The sequence below is a fragment of the Physella acuta genome, unplaced genomic scaffold, assembly GCF_028476545.2.
Source record: "Physella acuta isolate Inbredline_101_S28 unplaced genomic scaffold, ASM2847654v3 ptg000209l, whole genome shotgun sequence".
Lineage (NCBI taxonomy): Eukaryota > Metazoa > Mollusca > Gastropoda > Physidae > Physella > Physella acuta.
The window spans coordinates 653,700-680,072 of record NW_026731728.1 but is presented as its reverse complement, the minus strand read 5'-3'; the positions used below and the strand labels follow the sequence as shown (position 1 = coordinate 680,072).

Here is a 26,373-nt window from a genome sequence, read left to right as displayed (position 1 = left end):
TACACCTAAGTATCGACAATGTGACGCCCGTTACATACGTGGTACACCTAAGTGCCGACAATGTGATGCCCCGTTACATACGTGGTACACCTAAGTATCGACAATGTGACGCCCGTTACATACGTGGTACACCTAAGTACCGACAATGTGATGCCCCGTTACATACGTGGTACACCTAAGTACCGACAATAGGACGCCCGTTACATAGTGTGGTACACCTAAGTGCCGACAATGTGACTCCCCGTTACATACGTGGTACACCTAAGTACCGACAATAGGACGCCCGTTACATAGTGTGGTACACCTAAGTGCCGACAATGTGACGCCCCGTTACATACGTGGTACACCTAAGTACCGACAATGTGACGCCCGTTACATAGTGTGGTACACCTAAGTACCGACAATAGGACGCCCGTTACATACGTGGTACACCTAAGTACCGACAATGTGACGCCCGTTACATACGTGGTACATCTAAGTACCGACAATGTGACGGCCCGTGTGGTACGACAATGTGACGGCCACCGATCACCAAATGGACGTGTTAGTTGTGAACGACAGCCTTCGCGTTATTTTCCTCCCATTCGTTGATTTGCCGAGGTAAGCGATCGAGCAGTATAAATGGGCCTAGGACCGGACTAGTCCTCAGTTCTCTCAGATCGTCTCGTTAGATCAGCAGCCAACTTGTTGATTGATCCACATCACCCCTACACCGCGTAAGTCTTGTATTTTACTCCTGCTCAATCAGCTAGTTTGTCTCATTAATTAGCTCTTTATTGCATGATAAATAAACACAACCGATAAGTAATTCGATAGGCCCATTAAATATTTAATAAATCATGTATGATATTATTAAAATAAATATTTTCGGTAACTAAGCAAACATTTTAAAAAAAAGTAAAAGAGATATTTCACAAAAGTGAAACTTCAGGTTATAACTAAGGCTTGATGAAAATAAATAGAAATGTATTTTTAAACTAAAAAAAAATATTTAAAAATTCTCCAAATTTGCAACATCTTTAATATTAAATCTAAAAGTATTATATTTCTGAATTATTTTCAGGCCTAAGTTTTTACTTTTTATTATTTTAACGATCGCTTTGATTGCAAAAAAAAAAAAAAAAAAAAAAAAAAACAATTTTTTAAAATCCACGTCAAATATATGATGAAAGGACTCTTATCAACTCGGTCATGTCTATTGGACTTGTTTCGACCGCGTGGACATAGCTAAAGACCGACTGTTGTGTAGATGTACATAGCTAAGGACCGACTGTTGTGTACATGTACATAGCTAAAGACCGACTGTTGTGTACATGTACATAGCTAAGGACCGACTGTTGTGTACATGTACATAGCTAAAGACCGACTGTTGTGTACATGTACATAGCTAAAGACCGACTGTTGTGTACATGTACATAGCTAAGGACCGACTGTTGTGTACATGTACATAGCTAAGGACCGACTGTTGTGTACATAGCTAAGAACCGACTATTGTGTACATGTACATAGCTAAGGACCGACTGTTGTGTACATAGCTAAGAACCGACTATTGTGTACATTATCTTTAACATCGGGTTGTTTTTATTTTAATTTGGTGTCAATTTAGTCCAATCATCTGGTGGATGCTCCATATCCCATCTGGTGGATGCTCCATATCCCATCTGGTGGATGCTCCATATCCCAACTGGTGGATGCTCCATATCCCAACTGGTGGATGCTCCATATCCCAACTGGTGGATGCTCCATATCCCATCTGGTGGATGCTCCATATCCCATCTGGTGGATGCTCCATATCCCATCTGGTGGATGCTCCATATCCCATCTGGTGGGACATGTCAGACACAGACTGTTGTATGACTGAAGCCCACCATTAGATGACACACGACAGACAGACTGTTGAATGATTGAAGCCCCATGAGACATGTCAGACACAGACTGTTGAATGATTGAAGCCCCATGAGACATGTCAGACACAGACTGTTGAATGATTGAAGCCCCATGACACACGACAGACACAAACTGTTGTATGACTGAAGCCCACCATTAGACGACACACGACAGACAGACAGACTGACAGACTGTTGTATGATTGAAGCCCCATGAGACATGTCAGACACAGACTGTTGTATGACTGAAGCCCACCATTAGACGACACAAGACAGACAGACTGTTGTATGACTAAAGCCCACCATTAGACGACACACTACAGACAGCGTGAGAAGATGTAGAGATGAATAGAGTAGCTGATCCCGACACACGACAGACAGCGTGAGAAGATGTTGAGATGAATAGAGTAGCTGTTCCCATCAGAGTCAGTGGACCATGACGAGAGCTGTCTGACTGACCTGCTTACTGGACCATGACGTGAGCTGTCTGACTGACCTGCTTACTGGACCATGACGAGAGCTGTCTGATTGACCTGCTTACTGGACCATGACGAGAGCTGTCTGATTGACCTGCTTACTGGACCATGACGAGAGCTGTCTGATTGACCTGCTTACAATCTCCTTATTGTTGCACTCTAACGTGTTATAGGGCAGCATCTAAGGCAGCTTGACCTAATCGTGTCGTAACAAAATTTACATAGGGGCCGTATAAAGCTGATGCCTTGTATAGGTATGCCCCCTCCCCTCCCCCCACACATTGTTTGACTCATGCCCCACCCCTTATTGTTTGGCTTATCCCCCCCCCCCCGGTGAATGTTGGACCCAGGAACTGTGCAGACCTGCTGAGCTGGCAGCTCCACACGTGCGCGACCTTGGGTTAGACGACCTTGACCTTTCCCCCCAAACTAACGTCACTCACGAACCCGCTGTCTCCGCATCCCACAGCGGCAGTTACGTAAACCTTCGTCAGGAACTTTTGGGCAGACTCTCCCCTCAACCCCCTCCATCCCTTCCCTCGGGTCACGTGATACGAAGCAGCAAGACCACGCCCATCTCTCAGGGCCGAAGGTGTCTCAGTGCAGCAGCTTGTGACCATATACATACAGTATATCATACATATATATGTATATCCTGTTTGTGTGTATCTCTACGTGTTCCCATAAAATAGCTTGTTATGATGAACATGTTGGTGAAAATGTGCCACATATTTTGAAATTCTCCCCTAACTTTGTTGAAACCCGACCCCAGTAGTAACTAGAGAAGTGGGTAGAGTCGTCAATTTGGGAGGTTTGAACTCGATCCTTTTAGTCACGACTTGATAACCTTGCTACGTGATACCTTTGTTGACTGCTAGACAGGTTGAGTTGCCGTCCCTACCAGTGGCGGCACTAGGTCGGGACTCCCCCGTTTGGGGGGGGGGGGTGAATTGTCTACTTCTGGACACAAATATGCCATGAGACACAAAATTATTGTATTAAGGCACAATAATTTTGGTCTTTAGTCACAAAGAATGTCTGCCTTTAGACACAAAATACGCCTGCCTTTAGACTGATCTCCCCTAAACTTTGTCAAATATTCTTATATTACACTACGGTGGATGACAACTCGGGATACAGACATGATTTTTTATCCATTTTTAATAACTTAAACTTTTTAAAATAGAATAAAATCTCGTAGAAAAAAAGAATTGCACACCAAGTGAACTCCAAGCATATTGTGTATAATAGTGCGGAATATTATTAGTACTTTATAAATTCACATGCGTTTTTGAGAAATCGGAAATAGCGTAAATTACTACTTCCGGTCAACGGAAATCACTTAAAATTTGACAATAGGCAGAGAATTAGATATTTTACTTTTTAAAAAAATTTCGTTCATCTATCTGTAAAAGTAGAATAAGTTCCACTCCCGGCTACCGGAAATCGCTGAAAAGTTTTTTACAGAACTACATATTTGATATAGATCTAATACTTGTATAGAAAATTTCTTCAACCTAGTTTTTCAGACTCGGTTACGAATAGAGCGCTGAAGTTTTGATAAATCTGCATTTATTATTTATGCCCGATTAAAATAAGTCCCCTATACTTGGTATATGATGAAGTAGGCCTACTGAGGAGTAAAACGATGAAAACTGTCAAAATTTCATGTTTTTTTTTTTTTTTTTTTTTTTTTTTTTTTTTTTTTTTTTTTTTTTGCACGATTACAATAGATCCTCTCTAATCTGTAAACGAGAAAGTAACAAAAAAGTCTGGCTTACGATACAAAAAAAAAAGTCTGGCTTCTAAACCAACAAATTATTGTTTGCGTTTGTCCTGTTCGCTTTATTTCTGACAGGGTGAGGGTGGGGGGGGGGGGATGAGACTGGTCGAATGATTGATGTCTATTGATTTCTTTATCAACCAATCAGATCCCGTCTTTCTTTAGACTAATGTCATCAAGTGCAGTTACTCGTTCCAGTAATTACCTCGGGGGGGGGGGGGGGGGGGGGCTGAATTGACTGACGACATTATTTTAATCTTCTGTCCGTGTTTTTTAAAGGAAGAAAGAATGCAATGTCGTTTTAATTTGAAACTTTCTTAGTTTTTTAAAAAATGTAATGTCGTTTTAATATGCAACTGTCTCATACCTTAGCTGCCGGGTGGGGGTCCTGGGCTGGTCGACGGTGGTAGGTGGGTATCTTGGGTTGGTGGGGGCCTCGGGCTGGTGGGTGGGCACCCTGGGCTCATAGATGGGGGCCCTGCGGTGGTGGGTGGGGCCCTTGTTTATAGATTAGGGCCCATCTTGGCGCCATGTTTATCGGGCCACCTGTTGAAGAGCCAGCAAGTACCTGTAGAGCGTGACGTGATGGTACTTGCCCTACTTACAGCCACACTTGGAACTCTTGGATTGCCCAACACAAGGTCACCACGTGCTCTCATATCTAGAACTTTCTAATCTCAACATCGTGATTGTCTGGTCTGTTGGCCGGTGCAGACATAAAGAAAACATTATCTTTTCTTATTGAGAAAGATTTCAATGAAATCAATTTACTAATGAAATGAAACAATACTAGCGTGTGTAGCGTCTCCTAACTTTTGATAAAAAATAGTTAGTTTTTTATCATATGCCCCACCCTCCCCCACCCTAGGGGTACACAACCTGTTAAGTAGCTCTTCTAACGGTAGAGACGTCCTCACTACACTTCTGCTGTAGAAACGTTCTATCGCCACATTTTTACCGCTCCCTGATGCCCTGGTACACATGAGCCATTTTGTTATTTGACTGGAACTGCTCTGGTTTTTATGGCACACCGTTCTAAATCTAATGGTTGGACACTTCAAAGGTCACACGTGTCAAAGGTCACTGCAGAAAAGATGGCAGCTCATGTCTACACTATCATGGCTGAGCTGGCCTAGCCACTTCATCTAACCTACAGCTGGCCACTTCCTCCAACCTACAGCTGGCCACTTCCTCCAACCCTTCCTCCAACCCTTCCTCCAACCCTTCCTCCAACCTACAGCTGGCCACTTCATCCAACCTACAGCTGGCCACTTCCTCCAACCCTTCCTCCAACCTACAGCTGGCCACTTCCTCCAACCCTTCCTCCAACCTACAGCTGGCCACTTCCTCCAACCTACAGCTGGCCACTTCCTCCAACCTACAGCTGGCCACTTCCTCCAACCTACAGCTGGCCACTTCCTCCAACCTGCAGCTGGCCACTTCCTCCAACCCTTCCTCCAACTTACAGCTGGCCACTTCCTCCAACCTACAGCTGGCCACTTCCTCCAACCTACAGCTGGCCACTTCCTCCAACCCTTCCTCCAACTTACAGCTGGCCACTTCCTCCAATCTACAGCTGGCCACTTCCTCCAACCTACAGCTGGCCACTTCCTCCAACCTACAGCTGGCCACTTCCTCCAACCTACAGCTGGCCACTTCCTCCAACCTACAGCTGGCCACTTCCTCCAACCTACAGCTGGCCACTTCCTCCAACCCTCCTCCAACCTACAGCTGGCCACTTCCTCCAACCTACAGCTGGCCACTTCCTCCAACCCTCCTCCAACCTACAGCTGGCCACTTCCTCCAACCTACAGCTGGCCACTTACTCCAACCCTCCTCCAACCTACAGCTGGCCACTTCATCCAACCTACAGCTGGCCACTTCCTCCAACCTACAGCTGGCCACTTCCTCCAACCTACAGCTGGCCACTTCCTCCAACCTACAGCTGGCCACTTCCTCCAACCCTCCTCCAACCTACAGCTGGCCACTTCCTCCAACCTACAGCTGGCCACTTCCTCCAACCCTTCCTCCAACTTACAGCTGGCCACCTCCTCCAACTTACAGCTGGCCACTTCCTCCAACCTACAGCTGGCCACTTCCTCCAACCTACAGCTGGCCACTTCCTCCAACCTACAGCTGGCCACTTCCTCCAACCCTCCTCCAACCTACAGCTGGCCACTTCCTCCAACCCTCCTCCAACCTACAGCTGATCGGCCTATATGATCAGCCTATATCAACTATCTGTGGCTTATCATCTGAATCTATACGAACACCGTTATAAGGCGATTATTGATTTCAGATGTTTGTTAATTAATTGCAGCAGCGTAATGATTGATTTCCTACTCCTGTTGTCGTACTTGTCATCTTGTCACAGCTCACCTTTTGAACAAGTTAGTCATCTTGTCACACACCTTCTCACCTTTTGAACAAGTGGTCATCTTGTCACACACCTTCTCACCTTTTGAACAAGTTAGTCATCTTGTCACACACCATCTCACCTTTTGAACAAGTTAGTCATCTTGTCACACACCTTCTCACCTTTTGAACAAGTTAGTCATCTTGTCACACACCTTCTCACCTTTTGAACAAGTTAGTCATCTTGTCACACACCTTCTCACCTTTTGAACAAGTTAGTCATCTTGTCACACACCTTCTCACCTTTTGAACAAGTTAGTCATCTTGTCACACACCTTCTCACCTTTTGAACAAGTTAGTCATCTTGTCACAGCTCACCTTTTGAACAAGTTAGTCATCTTGTCACACATCTTCTCACCTTTTGAACAAGTTAGTCATCTTGTTACACACCTTCTCACCTTTTGAACAAATTAGTCATCTTGTCACAGCTCACCTTTTGAACAAGTTAGTCATCTTGTCACAGCTCACCTTTTGAACAAGTTAGTCATCTTGTCACAGCTCACCTTTTGAACAAGTTAGTCATCGTGTCACACACCTTCTCACCTTTTGAACAAGTTAGTCATCTTGTCACATCTCACCTTTTGAACAAGTTAGTCATCTTGTCACACACCTTCTCACCTTTTGAACAAGTTAGTCATCTTGTCACACACCTTCTCACCTTTTGAACAAGTTAGTCATCTTGTCACAGCTCACCTTTTGAACAAGTTAGTCATCTTGTCACAGCTCACCTTTTGAACAAGTTAGTCATCTTGTCACAGCTCACCTTTTGAACAAGTTAGTCATCTTGTCACACACCTTCTCACCTTTTGAACAAGTTAGTCATCTTGTCACATCTCACCTTTTGAACAAGTTATTCATCTTGTCACAGCTCACCTTTTGAACAAGTTAGTCATCTTGTCACAGCTCACCTTTTGAACAAGTTAGTCATCTTGTCACAGCTCACCTTTTGAACAAGTTAGTCATCTTGTCACAGCTCACCTTTTGAACAAGTTAGTCATCTTGTCACAGCTCACCTTTTGAACAAGTTAGTCATCTTGTCACACACCTTCTCACCTTTTGAACAAGTTAGTCATCTTGTAACAGCTCACCTTTTGAACAAGTTAGTCATCTTGTCACATCTCACCTTTTGAACAAGTTATTCATCTTGTCACAGCTCACCTTTTGAACAAGTTAGTCATCTTGTCACAGCTCACCATTTGAACAAGTTAGTCATCTTGTCACAGCTCACCTTTTGAACAAGTTAGTCATCTTGTCACAGCTCACCTTTTGAACAAGTTAGTCATCTTGTCACAGCTCACCTTTTGAACAAGTTAGTCATCTTGTCACACACCTTCTCACCTTTTGAACAAGTTAGTCATCTTGTCACAGCTCACCTTTTGAACACATTAGTCATCTTGTCACATCTCACCTTTTGAACAAGTTAGTCATCTTGTCACACACCTTCTCACCTTTTGAACAAGTTAGTCATCTTGTCACATCTCACCTTTTGAACAAGTTAGTCATCTTGTCACACACCTTCTCACCTTTTGAACAAGTTAGTCATCTTGTCACACACCTTCTCACCTTTTGAACAAGTTAGTCATCTTGTCACAGCTCACCTTTTGAACAAGTTAGTCATCTTGTCACACACCTTCTCACCTTTTGAACAAGTTAGTCATCTTGTCACAGCTCACCTTTTGAACAAGTTAGTCATCTTGTCACACACCTTCTCACCTTTTGAACAAGTTAGTCATCTTGTCACAGCTCACCTTTTGAACAAGTTAGTCATCTTGTCACACACCTTCTCACCTTTGAACAAGTTAGTCATCTTGTCACACACCTTCTCACCTTTTGAACAAGTTAGTCATCTTGTCACACACCTTCTCACCTTTTGAGACAAGTTAGTCATCTTGTCACAGCTCACCTTTTGAACAAGTTAGTCGTCTTGTCACACACCTTCTCACCTTTTGAACAAGTTAGTCATCTTGTCACATCTCACCTTTTGAACAAGTTAGTCATCTTGTCACACACCTTCTCACCTTTTGAACAAGTTAGTCATCTTGTCACATCTCACCTTTTGAACAAGTTAGTCATCTTGTCACACACCTTCTCACCTTTTGAACAAGTTAGTCATCTTGTCACATCTCACCTTTTGAACAAGTTAGTCATCTTGTCACACACCTTCTCACCTTTTGAACAAGTTAGTCATCTTGTCACATCTCACCTTTTGAACAAGTTAGTCATCTTGTCACACACCTTCTCACCTTTTGAACAAGTTAGTCATCTTGTCACAGCTCACCTTTTGAACAAGTTAGTCATCTTGTCACACACCTTCTCACCTTTTGAACAAGTTAGTCATCTTGTCACAGCTCACCTTTTGAGACAAGTTAGTCATCTTGTCACACACCTTCTCACCTTTTGAGACATGTTAGTCATCTTGTCACATCTCACCTTTTGAACAAGTTAGTCATCTTGTCACACACCTTCTCACCTTTTGAACAAGTTAGTCATCTTGTCACAGCTCACCTTTTGAACAAGTTAGTCATCTTGTCACACACCTTCTCACCTTTTGAACAAATTAGTCATCTTGTCACAGCTCACCTTTTGAACAAGTTAGTCATCTTGTCACACACCTTCTCACCTTTTGAACAAGTTAGTCATCTTGTCACAGCTCACCTTTTGAACAAGTTAGTCATCTTGTCACACACCTTCTCACCTTTTGAACAAGTTAGTGTCACAGCTCACCTTTTGAACAAGTTAGTCATCTTGTCACACACCTTCTCACCTTTTGAACAAGTTAGTCATCTTGTCACACACCTTCTCACCTTTTGAACAAGTTAGTCATCTTGTCACAGCTCACCTTTTGAACAAGTTAGTCATCTTGTCACACACCTTCTCACCTTTTGAACAAGTTAGTCATCTTGTCACACACCTTCTCACCTTTTGAACAAGTTAGTCATCTTGTCACAGCTCACCTTTTGAACAAGTTAGTCATCTTGTCACACACCTTCTCACCTTTTGAACAAGTTAGTCATCTTGTCACACACCTTCTCACCTTTTGAACAAGTTAGTCATCTTGTCACAGCTCACCTTTTGAACAAGTTAGTCATCTTGTCACACACCTTCTCACCTTTTGAACAAGTTAGTCATCTTGTCACACACCTTCTCACCTTTTGAACAAGTTAGTCATCTTGTCACAGCTCACCTTTTGAACAAGTTAGTCATCTTGTCACACACCTTCTCACCTTTTGAACAAGTTAGTCATCTTGTCACACACCTTCTCACCTTTTGAACAAGTTAGTCATCTTGTCACAGCTCACCTTTTGAACAAGTTAGTCATCTTGTCACACACCTTCTCACCTTTTGAACAAGTTAGTCATCTTGTCACACACCTTCTCACCTTTTGAACAAGTTAGTCATCTTGTCACAGCTCACCTTTTGAACAAGTTAGTCATCTTGTCACACACCTTCTCACCTTTTGAACAAGTTAGTCATCTTGTCACATCTCACCTTTTGAACAAGTTAGTCATCTTGTCACACACCTTCTCACCTTTTGAACAAGTTAGTCATCTTGTCACACACCTTCTCACCTTTTGAACAAGTTAGTCATCTTGTCACATCTCACCTTTTGAACAAGTTAGTCATCTTGTCACATCTCACCCTTTGAACAAGTTAGTCATCTTGTCACATCTCACCTTTTGAACAAGTTAGTCATCTTGTCACACACCTTCTCACCTTTTGAACAAGTTAGTCATCTTGTCACAGCTCACCTTTTGAACAAGTTAGTCATCTTGTCACACACCTTCTCACCTTTTGAGACAAGTTAGTCATCTTGTCACAGCTCACCTTTTGAACAAGTTAGTCATCTTGTCACAGCTCACCTTTTGAACAAGTTAGTCATCTTGTCACACACCTTCTCACCTTTTGAACAAGTTAGTCATCTTGTCACAGCTCACCTTTTGAACAAGTTAGTCATCTTGTCACACACCTTCTCACCTTTTGAACTAATTAGTCATCTTGTCACAGCTCACCTTTTGAACAAGTTAGTCATCTTGTCACACACCTTCTCACCTTTTGAACAAGTTAGTCATCTTGTCACAGCTCACCTTTTGAACAAGTTAGTCATCTTGTCACACACCATCTCACCTTTTGAACAAGTTAGTCATCTTGTCACAGCTCACCTTTTGAACAAGTTAGTCATCTTGTCACACACCATCTCACCTTTTGAACAAGTTAGTCATCTTGTCACAGCTCACCTTTTGAACAAGTTAGTCATCTTGTCACAGCTCCCCTTTTGAACAAGTTAGTCATCTTGTCACACACCTTCTCACCTTTTGAACAAGTTAGTCATCTTGTCACAGCTCACCTTTTGAACAAGTTAGTCATCTTGTCACACACCTTCTCACCTTTTGAACAAGTTAGTCATCTTGTCACATTTCACCTTTTGAACAAGTTAGTCATCTTGTCACACACCTTCTCACCTTTTGAACAAGTTAGCCATCTTGTCACAGCTCACCTTTTGAACAAGTTAGTCATCTTGTCACACACCTTCTCACCTTTTGAACAAGTTAGTCATCTTGTCACACACCTTCTCACCTTTTGAACAAGTTAGTCATCTTGTCACAGCTCACCTTTTGAACAAGTTAGTCATCTTGTCACACACCTTCTCACCTTTTGAACAAGTTAGTCATCTTGTCACACACCTTCTCACCTTTTGAACAAGTTAGTCATCTTGTCACACACCTTCTCACCTTTTGAACAAGTTAGTCATCTTGTCACACACCTTCTCACCTTTTGAACAAGTTAGTCATCGTGTCACAGCTCACCTTTTGAACAAGTTAGTCATCTTGTCACAGCTCACCTTTTGAACAAGTTAGTCATCTTGTCACACACCTTCTCACCTTTTGAACAAGTTAGTCATCTTGTCACAGCTCACCTTTTGAACAAGTTAGTCATCTTGTCACACACCTTCTCACCTTTTGAACAAGTTAGTCATCTTGTCACACACCTTCTCACCTTTTGAACAAGTTAGTCATCTTGTCACAGCTCACCTTTTGAACAAGTTAGTCATCTTGTCACACACCTTCTCACCTTTTGAACAAGTTAGTCATCTTGTCACACACCTTCTCACCTTTTGAACAAGTTAGCCATCTTGTCACAGCTCACCTTTTGAACAAGTTAGTCATCTTGTCACACACCTTCTCACCTTTTGAACAAGTTAGTCATCTTGTCACACACCTTCTCACCTTTTGAACAAGTTAGTCATCTTGTCACAGCTCACCTTTTGAACAAGTTAGTCATCTTGTCACACACCTTCTCACCTTTTGAACAAGTTAGTCATCTTGTCACACACCTTCTCACCTTTTGAACAAGTTAGTCATCTTGTCACAGCTCACCTTTTGAGACAAGTTAGTCATCTTGTCACACACCTTCTCACCTTTTGAGACAAGTTAGTCATCTTGTCACATCTCACCTTTTGAACAAGTTAGTCATCTTGTCACAGCTCACCTTTTGAACAAGTTAGTCATCTTGTCACACACCTTCTCACCTTTTGAACAAGTTAGTCATCTTGTCACAGCTCACCTTTTGAACAAGTTAGTCATCTTGTCACACACCTTCTCACCTTTTGAACTAATTAGTCATCTTGTCACAGCTCACCTTTTGAACAAGTTAGTCATCTTGTCACACACCTTCTCACCTTTTGAACAAGTTAGTCATCTTGTCACAGCTCACCTTTTGAACAAGTTAGTCATCTTGTCACACACCATCTCACCTTTTGAACAAGTTAGTCATCTTGTCACAGCTCACCTTTTGAACAAGTTAGTCATCTTGTCACACACCATCTCACCTTTTGAACAAGTTAGTCATCTTGTCACAGCTCACCTTTTGAACAAGTTAGTCATCTTGTCACAGCTCCCCTTTTGAACAAGTTAGTCATCTTGTCACACACCTTCTCACCTTTTGAACAAGTTAGTCATCTTGTCACAGCTCACCTTTTGAACAAGTTAGTCATCTTGTCACACACCTTCTCACCTTTTGAACAAGTTAGTCATCTTGTCACATTTCACCTTTTGAACAAGTTAGTCATCTTGTCACACACCTTCTCACCTTTTGAACAAGTTAGTCATCTTGTCACACACCTTCTCACCTTTTGAACAAGTTAGCCATCTTGTCACAGCTCACCTTTTGAACAAGTTAGTCATCTTGTCACACACCTTCTCACCTTTTGAACAAGTTAGTCATCTTGTCACACACCTTCTCACCTTTTGAACAAGTTAGTCATCTTGTCACAGCTCACCTTTTGAACAAGTTAGTCATCTTGTCACACACCTTCTCACCTTTTGAACAAGTTAGTCATCTTGTCACACACCTTCTCACCTTTTGAACAAGTTAGTCATCTTGTCACACACCTTCTCACCTTTTGAACAAGTTAGTCATCGTGTCACAGCTCACCTTTTGAACAAGTTAGTCATCTTGTCACAGCTCACCTTTTGAACAAGTTAGTCATCTTGTCACACACCTTCTCACCTTTTGAACAAGTTAGTCATCTTGTCACAGCTCACCTTTTGAACAAGTTAGTCATCTTGTCACACACCTTCTCACCTTTTGAACAAGTTAGTCATCTTGTCACACACCTTCTCACCTTTTGAACAAGTTAGTCATCTTGTCACAGCTCACCTTTTGAACAAGTTAGTCATCTTGTCACACACCTTCTCACCTTTTGAACAAGTTAGTCATCTTGTCACACACCTTCTCACCTTTTGAACAAGTTAGCCATCTTGTCACAGCTCACCTTTTGAACAAGTTAGTCATCTTGTCACACACCTTCTCACCTTTTGAACAAGTTAGTCATCTTGTCACACACCTTCTCACCTTTTGAACAAGTTAGTCATCTTGTCACAGCTCACCTTTTGAACAAGTTAGTCATCTTGTCACACACCTTCTCACCTTTTGAACAAGTTAGTCATCTTGTCACACACCTTCTCACCTTTTGAACAAGTTAGTCATCTTGTCACACACCTTCTCACCTTTTGAACAAGTTAGTCATCGTGTCACAGCTCACCTTTTGAACAAGTTAGTCATCTTGTCACAGCTCACCTTTTGAACAAGTTAGTCATCTTGTCACACACCTTCTCACCTTTTGAACAAGTTAGTCATCTTGTCACAGCTCACCTTTTGAACAAGTTAGTCATCTTGTCACACACCTTCTCACCTTTTGAACAAGTTAGTCATCTTGTCACACACCTTCTCACCTTTTGAACAAGTTAGTCATCTTGTCACAGCTCACCTTTTGAACAAGTTAGTCATCTTGTCACACACCTTCTCACCTTTTGAACAAGTTAGTCATCTTGTCACAGCTCACCTTTTGAACAAGTTAGTCATCTTGTCACACACCTTCTCACCTTTTGAACAAGTTAGTCATCTTGTCACACACCTTCTCACCTTTTGAACAAGTTAGTCATCGTGTCACACACCTTCTCACCTTTTGAACAAGTTAGTCATCTTGTCACATCTCACCTTTTGAACAAGTTAGTCATCTTGTCACACACCTTCTCACCTTTTGAACAAGTTAGTCATCTTGTCACAGCTCACCTTTTGAACAAGTTAGTCATCTTGTCACACACCTAGGCAACTCGTCACTTAACTGTACCCACTTCTGTAAACCAGTAAGATCATGTGACCTTGTAAACCGTCAATCAGAATCTCTAATGGTGCTTTAATGGCCACTGTTCGATATCTATTACATTTAGCATTGCCATCAGCATGTGGACTCGTTGCCATGACGACAGCTCATTTCCTCGACCCATCTGGCACTATAGTCTGGTAATCTCCCCCCCCCCTACTAAGGCGCGGATTGACCTCGCCTGTCCAAACAACTCGTCGTGTCCTCGGCTGTAGATGTTGCAGTAACTCACGGCTGTAGATGTTGCAGTAACTCACGGCTGTAGATGTTGCAGTAACTCACGGCTGTAGATGTTGCAGTAACTAACTCACGGCTGTAGATGTTGCAGTAACTAACTCACGGCTGTAGATGTTGCAGTAACTCACGGTTGTAGATGTTGCAGTAACTCACGGCTGTAGATGTTGCAGTAACTCACGGCTGTAGATGTTGCTGTAGATGTTGCAGTAACTCACGGCTGTAGATGTTGCAGTAACTAACTCACGGCTGTAGATGTTGCAGTAACTAACTCACGGCTGTAGATGTTGCAGTAACTCACGGTTGTAGATGTTGCAGTAACTCACGGCTGTAGATGTTGCAGTAACTCACGGCTGTAGATGTTGTAGTAACGCATGGCTGTAGACGGATGTTGACAGCATTAAGGCTTGCCCCTCCCCCCTCCCGTAGCTGCTTAATGTCCATGTTTTGACACAGGATTTAGCGACAGGTGTCCCCTTAAGATGATTAGATACACAGCAGGCGTGCGGCAGGGATTACAAGACACACACACACACATACACATAAGAATCAAATAGCGAGGATTGCTCCAAATGTTGATCTAAGACGTGCAACTAATAACATCTGCAAGTAACATTCCCCATTGTTTTTCATTCTGTTGTTTTTCTGTCCTACTTAACAAAAACCAAAGAAAAGACCGCGGCTAATTCTGTAGCTACACAACCTGGTCCCCTCTCTTGGGAGTCACGTGACAACCGTCAGCCCTGCAGACCTGTGTGGAGCCTGTCCTATGGGCTTGACCAATCACAGCTCATCATACAAGTGATGGATTGGTTAGTTAGGGCAAGTTATTTAACTCTAAGCACAGGGGATATGCTTAGATTGTAGCCAATAGAACTAAGCACAGGGGATATGCTTAGATTGTAGCCAATAGAACTAAGCACAGGGGATATGCTTAGATTGTAGCCAATAGAACTAAACACAGGGGATATGCTTAGATTGTAGCCAATAGAACGCCGTGTAAAGATTAGGTCAGCACTGTGAAACCACCAGCTTGACACGTGAGCAGTTACTTAAGGTAGATGAAAACTTGGGTGAGCATTTGTTAGATGTCAGATGTCGGGTAGATGAAAACTTGGGTGAGCATTTGTTAGATGTCAGATGTCGGGTAGATGAAAACTTGGGTGAGCATTTGTTAGATGTCAGATGTCGGGTAGATGAAAACTTGGGTGAGCATTTGTTAGATGTCAGATGTCGGGTAGATGAAAACTTGGGTGAGCATTTGTTAGATGTCAGATGTCGGGTAGATGAAAACTTGGGTGAGCATTTGTTAGATGTCAGATGTCGGGTAGATGAAAACTTGGGTGAGCATTTGTTAGATGTCAGATGTCGGGTAGATGAAAACTTGGGTGAGCATTTGTTAGATGTCAGATGTCGGGTAGATGAAAACTTGGGTGAGCATTTGTTAGATGTCAGATGTCGGGTAGATGAAAACTTGGGTGAGCATTTGTTAGATGTCAGATGTCGGGTAGATGAAAACTTGGGTGAGCATTTGTTAGATGTCAGATGTCGGGTAGATGAAAACTTGGGTGAGCATTTGTTAGATGTCAGATGTCGGGTAGATGAAAACTTGGGTGAGCATTTGTTAGATGTCAGATGTCGGGTAGATGAAAACTTGGGTGAGCATTTGTTAGATGTCAGATGTCGGGTAGATGAAAACTTGGGTGAGCATTTGTTAGATGTCAGATGTCGGGTAGATGAAAACTTGGGTCTCCTGGTCCCGGGTCAAGCACAGTTGAGCATTACTGTTGCCCCAGATAGGATAAACTGGTGGTTGCTATAGCGACAGACACTGCAAAGTAATGGTCATCATACCAACACATATGTCGATACGATGACCATAGCAACAGACGTGATATTTTGATATTCTGGGGTCTACAATGACCCCGTTTAACCCCTGTAATTTAACTATTGAAAGTGAAACCGTTCATGGCCAGTGTCTGGAGGTTTACTTGAAAGACCAGTCCATGACTCCCCTGGGGGACTTTCCCCCTCACACCAAACCCACGCCCTCACCTCACCGCATACAATCATCTATAGCGATGCTAGTATGCGGTGAGTGAATGACTGACTGACACACTACCTAACGACTTTTATTTAGTTGTCAGTACAATGACCTGTACACTTGGCCACTGACTTGTACACTTGGCCACTGACCTGTAAATTTGGCCATTGACCTGTAAATTTGGCCACTGACCTGCACATTTGGCCACTGACCTGTAAATTTGGCCACTGACCAGTTCTTGTTTTGTTGTTTCAGATTTCTAGTGCGTCGCTTTCAGTGTAAAGCACCACAGCCAAGCTTGAACATTGCTACAAAATTTTTTGGTAAGTTCCTACATGTCTTCTTGCTGGTGTGTCTTCCTGCTGGTGTGTCTTCCTGCTAGTTCTAGCCCTAATCAGGTTTCGGGAAATCTTATGTAATGTGCTGTCATGTCACTTGTAATGTAATATGTTACATCTAATGTGATATGTGGTTATGTTACAATATGTTATGTTACATCTAATGTGATATGTGGTTATGTTACAATATGTTATGTTAAATCTAATGCAATAGGTTGTTAAAGAGCAGTTTTATTGGTGTCGTTTCTCCAAATGTCGATGAAGCAGGCGCCTACCTTTCCTTGCCACTTACTCCAATGCTAAGTGATGCGATTAGAAATGTTTGAAGTGTATTGATTAAATACCTAGCCCATCCCTGACAGAACCCCACCCCCGAGGTGGCGTGTACATCCTGAATCAGCCAGCCGTGACGATCCCTGTCAGATCCCCCCTCGCCCTGTAACCACCGGATACCTGGCTGATGGCAATAATGGCTGTCTTGATGACACGATTCCGCTGTTTAATCACCTGCAGCAGTTATTGACATCGTCAGTTGTTCCTGGTATTCAGTGGGAGTTTTTTATCAGGAAAACTTGAACAAGGATGTCCCTTAAGATTGATCCTGTTATGGTGTCATTAGTGACGTACTTTGTGTTTGATGGAGTGGAAGTTGTGATACGTGGGTCATTTTCTTAGCTTTAACTTGACGCCACTAGGTGCTAACCCCCTCCCATGGGAAGACGCCATGGGATGCCAAACCCCTCCCACGAGAAGACGCCACTAGGTGCTAACCCCCTCCCATGAGAAGACGAGGATGTACACATGTTACACTCTAGTTTGTGTACACATTTGATTCACCCTGCTCAGCTGTGTCGCGTGGATCACCTGTCCCCTGGTCAGACCCACCTGTCATAAACTAGTTAACACCACCAGGGTTAGTCTCAACAAATAGGTGCTGGATAGGTTAGGAGGTTTACAGTCAGAACATACAGATCTCTAACAAAGTATTGACCGCTAGTGTTTCAATTCTTACCATATAGGCACCCTAGCCGTCCCGGCCAGGCCCTGCACTGACACCTTGAAAAACCTATCTGTATAGAACCATGACTTGTGTGTAACGTAATCAGCATATACCAGCATTGCCCGGATTTAGGAAATATATTACTTTCGAATTAACTCTAACCACAACCAACCAAAACCAAAACACACAAAAAAAACCGCAAACATAACGCAAATACAAATACAAATATAAACAAAAACACAAACCCAACCACACGCACAAACCCAACCACAAACAAAACACAAACGCAAAAAAACAAAAAACAAACCCAAATCCAAACACAAACCCAACCACAAACGCCAACACACACGCAAACATAAACGCAAAATGCTCATAGTCTAGCCCGGGGCACCAAATCGCACCATGCTGGGGCGCCGGTGGAACCGCCTGTTTTAGCTTAGTAAACGACTAAAGTACCCCAACTTATTCATTGTCTTTTGTACTTACTTAAACAAACATAGGCGCCATAGAGAAAATGGGAAGGCACGGGGGGGGGGGGGCTAAATAGCACCCTGTCGGGGCGCGGGAGGACGCCCATATTTGATTCAGTTAAATTAACCATTCTTATCCATTATCTATCACACCGTTTAAAACGAAATTATGCACCATAGCGTTCACAAGATAGCCCAGGGCGCTTAATCGAACCCTGCCGGGGCGCCGTCGGATGCGCCTGTTTCAATTTAGTGAACGTCTATAATACCCCAAGCTTATCCGCAAACGGAAAGATAGAAGTAAACATAGAGGACATTTAGGATTGGCTTCTAAACTGTAATTGATTACAAATAATATTTAGTAAACAGTACGTTCCGCGTATAAAATAAATAAAACTCAGTATTTAAAATATGTGTGTTTTACTTACCAAATTACACTCGATCAATCCACGCTATTGATATAATTATTCCCCCCCCTCCAACAAAGTAATAAAAAGTAAATTCCCCCCCCCCCCCCATATAATGTTTTTAAAGGGAATTAATTGTGTTTTCCTAATTTCTCAAGGGACTGAATGAGTGCTAAAGACTAAATGTAAATAATTTTCAGACACAATTAGAATTTTTGTGATACATTTTCATTAATTTTGTTTAATGCACATGCCGTCAATCAACACTATAAGTTTGGAAAGTAAAATTTGTTTCCAACACCTTCAATATTTTTTTTATATTAATTTAGCAGATGATGAGCACTTTAGATATATCACACTATGGCTATCAAGTCTATTTTTTCCCAATCACTGGTCCGCTGTCCGCGTTCACATGCATACAGAATTGAACTGTATGTATTAGATTCTTTATTATAAAAAAAAGGAAAGAACATTAGGCGAGGAGGCCCCTTTTTCACAATGGCCATTTAAAAAAAAAAACATAACAATATTTGAATAAAAAGCAATTGAGTAGTAAAGACATAGCCATAGCAATATCATTGCATTTAACAATTTAGAATAAAGAAATAATATTACATACTTATAATACAAAATGAGAGTAATAATATAATAGATGCTTAACAAATGTTGCAATGAGTCGGTTATGGAGATCATTAAATAGTTGTTGTTTTAGTTAAGATTTCAATTTATTTTCAGATATAGATAGTTATATTTTATTAGAAAGATTGTTCCACAAATTAGAACCAGAGTACGCGAAGTTATGTTTTTGGAAAAGTAAGAGGGGCTCTTTCGTAAAATATTTTATATAGAAAAATTGCTTTAGCATAAATTTTTTTTATGTACACATATCTATACATATACATATGCACTAATTTATATATATATATATATATATATATATATATATATATATATATATATATATATATATATATATGCACAATTACATATACAGTTTTATATATGTAGAAAATGTGCATATAAATATACATTATGGACTTGTACAAAAGCACAATTACATTTACAATATTTGACATATAAATGGACATAAATCGAGAAAACCAAAGTCATTTCTCTCCCCCTCCCCCTCCCCCCCGCGTTACACTGGTTGTGTAATGTTTGCTTTGACCTGGATAAAGAACTCAGGTCAAGATTTTTAAAAATTGCGAGTCTCGTGACTGGAAAAATAGGTCAGATTTTTTTGGGGCGTGGTGGTGTTGGGGGGGGGGGGGGGGTGTGATCTTGTGATGTCTGGCCAACTCTTATTTTTGTATGTGCCTCCATCCTGTGGCCTGGCCAACTCTTATTTTTGTATGTACCTCCATCCTGTGGCCTGGCCAACTCTTATTTTTGTATGTACCTCCATCCTGTGGCCTGGCCAACTCTTATTTTTGTATGTACCTCCATCCTGTGGCCTGGCCAACTCTTATTTTTGTATGTACCTCCATCCTGTGGCCTGGCCAACTCTTATTTTTGTATGTACCTCCATCCTGTGGCCTGGCCAACTCTTATTTTTGTATGTACCTCCATCCTGTGGCCTGGCCAACTCTTATTTTTGTATGTACCTCCATCCTGTGGCCTGGCCAACTCTTATTTTTGTATGTACCTCCATCCTGTGGCCTGGTCTTGCCGGTACAGGGAAAGGACAATAGGTACACATACACTCGGCTGGTTCTTCACGTTAACTTGACAATAGGTACACATACACTCGGCTGATTCTTCACGTTAACTTGATCTCCCCTCAACTTTCTTGTACGTAGGTGGAGTGGACCTTCCAGTGTTATCCGAGATATCCATGCGAAAAGTTCTTGAAGTATGCTGCTTTATGATATGATATAATATTTTTTTATTCTGAAAGTTACTGAGAAACCGTGAAGCGAGTATTGCTACCATATCCGGTTACCGGATATTTCCCAAAAGTTGATAGAGAAACCAACTTATGGTTAATTCGCTGGTCTGTGCTTTTTGTTCGCCACGCTTTCGTAACTTTCCACGTTATCCTTTAAAATAAACCTCACCAAAGAGTTTCTTTTTCCCTCCCTTTCGGAATGTTTCGGGAATGATTCATTAAACGCACAATCAGTTGCAACTTTTTCAGGGTGTTTCTTTTCCAAGAACTGAACCCGCTAATCCGGTTACTCGTATCTCAAATTTTGCTCGTACGTCAAGCTAAGTTTAGCTCGCTCGACTACTCGTATCTAAAGCTCGTGTATGTCGTGGCATTACGTCGGGGCACTTGTATGTCGAGGTATTTGTATGTCGGGGCACTCGTGTGTCGGGGCACTTGTTTGTCGAGGCACGTGTATGTCAGGGCACTCGTATGTCGGGGTACCACTGTATATGAAGTTTTGTCCACCAAACTGAAACGCCACTCAAGTTAAATGTCGCCCCCCCCCCCCAGTGCTCATCTCTCAGTGCTCATCTCTCAGTGCTCATCTCTCAGTGCTCACCTCTCAGTGCTCACCTCTCAGTGCTCATCTCTCAGTGCTCATCTCTCAGTGCTCATCTCTCAGTGCTCATCTCTCAGTGCTCATCTCTCAGTGCTCACCTCTCAGTGCTCATCTCTCAGTGCTCATCTCTCAGTGCTCATCTCTCAGTGCTCATCTCTCAGTGCTCATCTCTCAGTGCTCATCTCTCAGTGCTCATCTCTCAGTGCTCATCTCTCAGTGCTCACCTCTCAGTGCTCATCTCTCAGTGCTCATCTCTCAGTGCTCACCTCTCAGTGCTCATCTCTCAGTGCTCATCTCTCAGTGCTCATCTCTCACTGACGCTAGCCATTGGTCTAAGACTTGGTCATCCCCGTTCATTTCTTGAAAAACAAACATCTCAAAAATACGTGTGTGTGTGTGTGTGTGTGCATGTGTGTGTGTGTGCTCTGTAGCTCTAGAATTTACGACGTCTTTAAAGTCCGCGATGTCAAAACTCCACGTGCTCATTTAGATCACGCGGTCAGCACTAACACATAATTTTAGCTGAATTTAATAGCCTTCACCTCTATATAGTATAACATCACTTTTCCCATACCACGTGAGTGTACACTCAATTCTTATCATTTTAACTGACCAATAAACGTCTGCCCCCCTCCCCCTAGACAGCCAACACATGACAGGAAGATTTAGAACAGGTCGAAAAACCCCGTCCTTGTTATGTAACAGCAAAGCTTAACACTTTTTCCGGAGTGGGGTTGTAGTGGTTTTGTTGTGTTTGGGAGAGGGGGGGGGTGTAGTGGCTGTCTGGTAACTGATGACCCCTCGACATTAGGCGGTCACCAGTCATTCCTCCGGCACCGCCACAGCTTTAAGGACTGACACCATTTTAAGCACTGACACCATTTTAAGCACTGACACCATTTTAAGCAGTGACACCATTCGAATGCCCCACCCCCTACCGCGCCCAGCCGGCAGGTATATAAGACGCGACCCCGCTACTGGCACCCAGCAGTCAGGTCTACGACCAAGTCTGCTGAGTTCTCACGTCTTTTCTCACACTCAGGTACGATGTCTTTTTTATTTTTAACTGACTTTAATTAGTCATAAAGCCATTATGGTCCCCCTAATTAACTGACATTTTTTTTGTCATAAAACCGTTATGGTCCCCCTAATTAACTAAAAAAAAATTCAGTCATAAAGCCATTATGGTCCCCCTAATTAACTGACATTTTTTTTCAGTCATAAAACCATTATGGTCCCTCTAATTAACTAAAAAAAAATTCAGTCATAAAGCCATTATGCCTAATTAACTGACATTTTTTGACCCGTCTAAGAACTAAAATCAGAATAGTCCCCCTAATTAGATGTGTTGACATGATATATGTAACTATTCATCAATGTTGCTACTAAAATATAGAATAAAGAGTATAAAACAAAGTTTAGTAATCTTTAAAATAACTAACTTTTGAAAATAAAAATATTTCTTTTATTATTTGGTCGTTCAAAAATCTGTCCAACCTCTTTCTTGTATAACTAGAATAAACATGTATTGTCTTATCTTTAATGCATTTGAAAGTTTATATTTATTCTAAAAGTTATCAATTTGTGTACAAAAGTGAGTAAATACCATCGCATTATCTTTTTTTAAATGTCGGATTTTTAAAAATAAAAAAATTGTTGAGAATACTTGGACCATCTAGCGGGGTTGTATTAACCGAGATGACTTTCTTTATCCACTTTTTTCCCCACTTTTTTTTTAACGATTTCCCGTCATGATGAATCAGAACTTTTGAACACAATTAAACCACTTCCACCGAACCGATTTGTTTCAAACTAAGCACGTATTCTAAAATGAATTTAGATATTCCTTTTCTTTTTTTTACTTCTTTAAGCTCTAAAAAGTATTTTTTTTTTACTTCTTTAAGCTAAAAAGTAAGGATGAAAATACAATAACGTTTATTATAACAAGATTTTATTTATGCAGTCTAAAGAAGAAAATACAACGATTTTACTCAAATATAATAATTCCCAACTATTTATAGAAATCACACTACTTCTGTTTGCCGATGTCATGAAACAAATAAACTCTACTTCAACTGCCCCCTGGGTGTTGGACATGCAAAGGTGTTGATGTATATAAATATTGGTTACCCAAAACTGTTAGTTAATATCATCTGATTTATTAGATTTATACACTTTTTAGCAGTAATTGAAAGTCGTTTTAAGACTCTATTACTCGGCATGTGGAGTATATGTTATTGTGCATTAAGGATGCGCGGTTTTTTAGCATTTTATAAAGAGTGGTGCATTATTATATTTAAAGAAAATCGTTTTTTTCCCCTTTTAAGTGCATAAGTAAAAGTTTGTTAACACTGTTATATAATTATCTTCTATATATATAATTCTCTTCTTTGAGACGTTAGAAAACAAGCTGTAAGCGCGCCTTGCAGTCCCCTCTCTTCCTCTCTAGGAAGTCTGGTGAGCGGTGGTTCACACTAAATGTTTACAATCGCAGAGCCGGGTTTAGTGACGGCTATTAGGGGCAGATAATTTAATTTGAAACGATTTTAAACTTAGGGGAGCTAGCTAAGAGGAGGCTGCTTTCACTGGGGGGGGGGGGGGGGGAGTTGGGGGGAAATGAGGGGGGGGGGGGGGGGGGTTATCGTCCTTAACGACTTACTGATAGTGTTTTAAAGCAAATATTTTCAGTGGCAGCATTGATACTGTCGAATTCACAAATGATGAATTACTGAAAAGTAGAAAATAAAACAACTAAATAGCGGCGTATGATACGCCGTGGGTCAGCTCGTTTAAAAAAAATTCCCTCTGAGATCCCATTCATTAAGCTTCAAGTATTGCTAGTGTTGAACACAACAAGGACCGAGACACTTGTACTCGGTGACCGTAGCTCGAAGAAAATACTTAGTGCCTCAAAATGGAGGTTCGGAAATAAATCTTTTTAATTTCAAATTTTGCTGACAGAAGGTGACATGACACATTAAAGGCAATCTAGTGCCACAAAGTATCGTGACTGTCACGTGCTGTCACAGCACTGTTCACGCTCGACTGTCACATCCTGTCAGACCACCGTTCACGCCGGCTGCTCCCACCCTATTAGAGACGAGTAGACCTACTGCCTGTCACGTACCTTACAATTTTCTACTCAGGGATAATGAGCTTAAGATCTGACGTTCCTCATTATTTTTCTGGTGACGTCAACATCAAAAGCTCATCCAACAAATCAACTTGAAAAAATGCGGTAACGGGTGTTAGAGCTAATGGGTGTACTCTAGGGCTTCCCACGTGATCTCCCCCTCCCCCTTACCTGTAAACTGAGACCAAAGTACAGGCCCCTGGGCACGGTTGTTGAGCTCACGTCTGCTCCATGCCGGCCAGCACGTAGCAGACGACCGAGGTTGTACGAGGGCGGGGTGGGGAGCTCGTATCTCGCGCTGGCTGGTGAATACACCGTTTGTAACTCTCCAGTTTTTTAAGTCTACTTTGGTCTATCGCGAGACTCAGTGACGTCATTCACTTCCTGTTGACTGGCCCTGTCCACGTCTGTCCGAGTTTTGCGGCTATCACTCTGGTGCCATCTGCTGTGTCGTGTTTGGAAGGGGGGGGGGGGGGCAATCAGGTATTAAAGGTTGAAAATCCAAAGTTGATTGGTCATGGCCTATTTACATAATTGTAGCCGTATGGACATCGTCTCTCCCCACTACAATTTGAGCTCCCCCCCACTACACTTTGAGTCTCCCCACTACAACTTGAGCCTCCCCACTACAATTTGAGTCTCCCCACTACAACTTGAGCCTCCCCACTACAATTTGAGTCTCCCCACTACAATTTGAGTCTCCCCACTACAATTTGAGCCCACCCACTACAATTTGAGGCCCCCCCTCCCACTACAATTTGAGTCTACCCACTACAACTTGAGTTCCCCCCCCCCCCCACTACAATTTGACCCCCCACTATAATTTGAGCCCCCCCCCCACTACAATTTGAGTCCCCCCCCCACTACAATTTGAGTCTCCCCACTACAACTTGAGTCTTACCACTACAATTTGAGTCTCCCCACTACAATTTGAGTCTCCCCACTAGAATTTGAGTCTCCCCACTACAACTTGAGTCTCCCCACTACAACTTGAGTCTCCCCACTACAACTTGAGTCTCCCCCCCCTCTACAATTTGAGTCTCCCCACTACAATTTGAGTCTCCCCACTACAATTTGAGTCTCCCCACTACAATTTGAGTCTCCCCACTACAACTTGAGTCTCCCCACTACAATTTGAGTCTCCCACTACAATTTGAATCTCCCAACTACAACTTGAGGCCCCCCCCCCCACTACAACTTGTTTCCCCACTACAACTTGAGTCTCCCCACTACAACTAGCGTCTCCCCCCTCTAACTTCCAATGTTTTTTCCCCCACAGTTCGTGTTGAAGACCGCTGACCATGAATTCCGCAGCTTGTCCATTTTTGAACAAGTTCTCCATGTCCAGTATCCGCCAGTTCGCCCCTCTGTTGCTGAACTACGTGGACAAGTGTCCGGTCATGATGCATGCCCGGCCACAGAGCTCCATCAGCAGTGAGAATGGTGGGTAGTTCGCTCATGGCAGGTCTGCTCTTGTCTGTCGCTAACAATAAAAAATGTCTGCATTTTGTCTGCTAAAATTCTGCCTCATCTGCTTCTAAAAGTCTACCTCTTGTCTCCTTTTAAAGTCTGCCTCTTGTCTGCTTCTATAATACTGCCTCTTGTCTCCTAAAGTCTGCCTCTTGTCTCCTTTTAAAGTCTGCCTCTTGTCACCTTTTAAAGTCTGCCTCTTGTCTCCTTTTAAAGTCTGCCTCTTGTCTCCTTTTAAAGTCTGCCTCTTGTCTGCTTCTATAATACTGCCTCTTGTCTCCTAAAGTCTGCCTCTTGTCTCCTAAAGTCTGCCTCTTGTCTCCTTTTAAAGTCTGCCTCTTGTCTCCTTTTAAAGTCTGCCTCTTGTCTCCTTTTAAAGTCTGCCTCTTGTCTCCTTTTAAAGTCTGCCTCTTGTCTCCTTTTAAAGTCTGCCTCTTGTCTGCTTCTATAATACTGCCTCTTATCTCCTAAAGTCTGCCTCTTGTCTCCTAAAGTCTACCTCTTGCCTCCGTTTAAAGTCTGCCTCTTGTCTCCTAAAGTCTGCCTCTTGTCTCCTAAAGTCTGC

General features: G+C 42.3%; 2 protein-coding genes across 4 annotated transcripts in view; both read left to right on the top strand.

The window, feature by feature from the left end:
• LOC131937392 (5-aminolevulinate synthase, erythroid-specific, mitochondrial) overlaps nt 1-26,373 on the top strand; it is a 68,668-nt gene that overhangs the window by 6,896 nt on the left and 35,399 nt on the right. Inside the window, exons 1-3 of one of the 3 annotated variants that reach the window (XM_059294787.1) lie at nt 622-716; nt 16,757-16,824; nt 25,618-25,781. In XM_059294787.1, coding sequence (XP_059150770.1) covers nt 25,640-25,781 — 142 coding nt within the window. In that variant the 5' untranslated portion in view covers nt 622-716; nt 16,757-16,824; nt 25,618-25,639. Of the gene's footprint in view, nt 1-621; nt 717-16,756; nt 16,825-22,010; nt 22,248-25,617; nt 25,782-26,373 lie in introns of those variants that run through there. The other 2 variants (XM_059294788.1, XM_059294789.1) reach the window with 2 other exon arrangements.
• LOC131937413 (uncharacterized) lies at nt 4,676-6,426 on the top strand. The gene is made up of 2 exons (XM_059294813.1): nt 4,676-4,705; nt 5,302-6,426. Exons 1-2 carry the CDS (start codon nt 4,676-4,678, stop codon nt 6,424-6,426), a joined length of 1,155 nt encoding a protein of 384 aa, XP_059150796.1.

Bases quoted from the DNA above. Each gene is read 5' to 3' on its own strand.
- LOC131937413 (XM_059294813.1), top strand. From the start codon at position 4,676: ATGTTTATCGGGCCACCTGTTGAAGAGCCA. The intron at 4,706-5,301 runs GCAAGTACCTGT...TCTAACCTACAG, and splicing joins GGCCACCTGTTGAAGAGCCA to CTGGCCACTTCCTCCAACCT.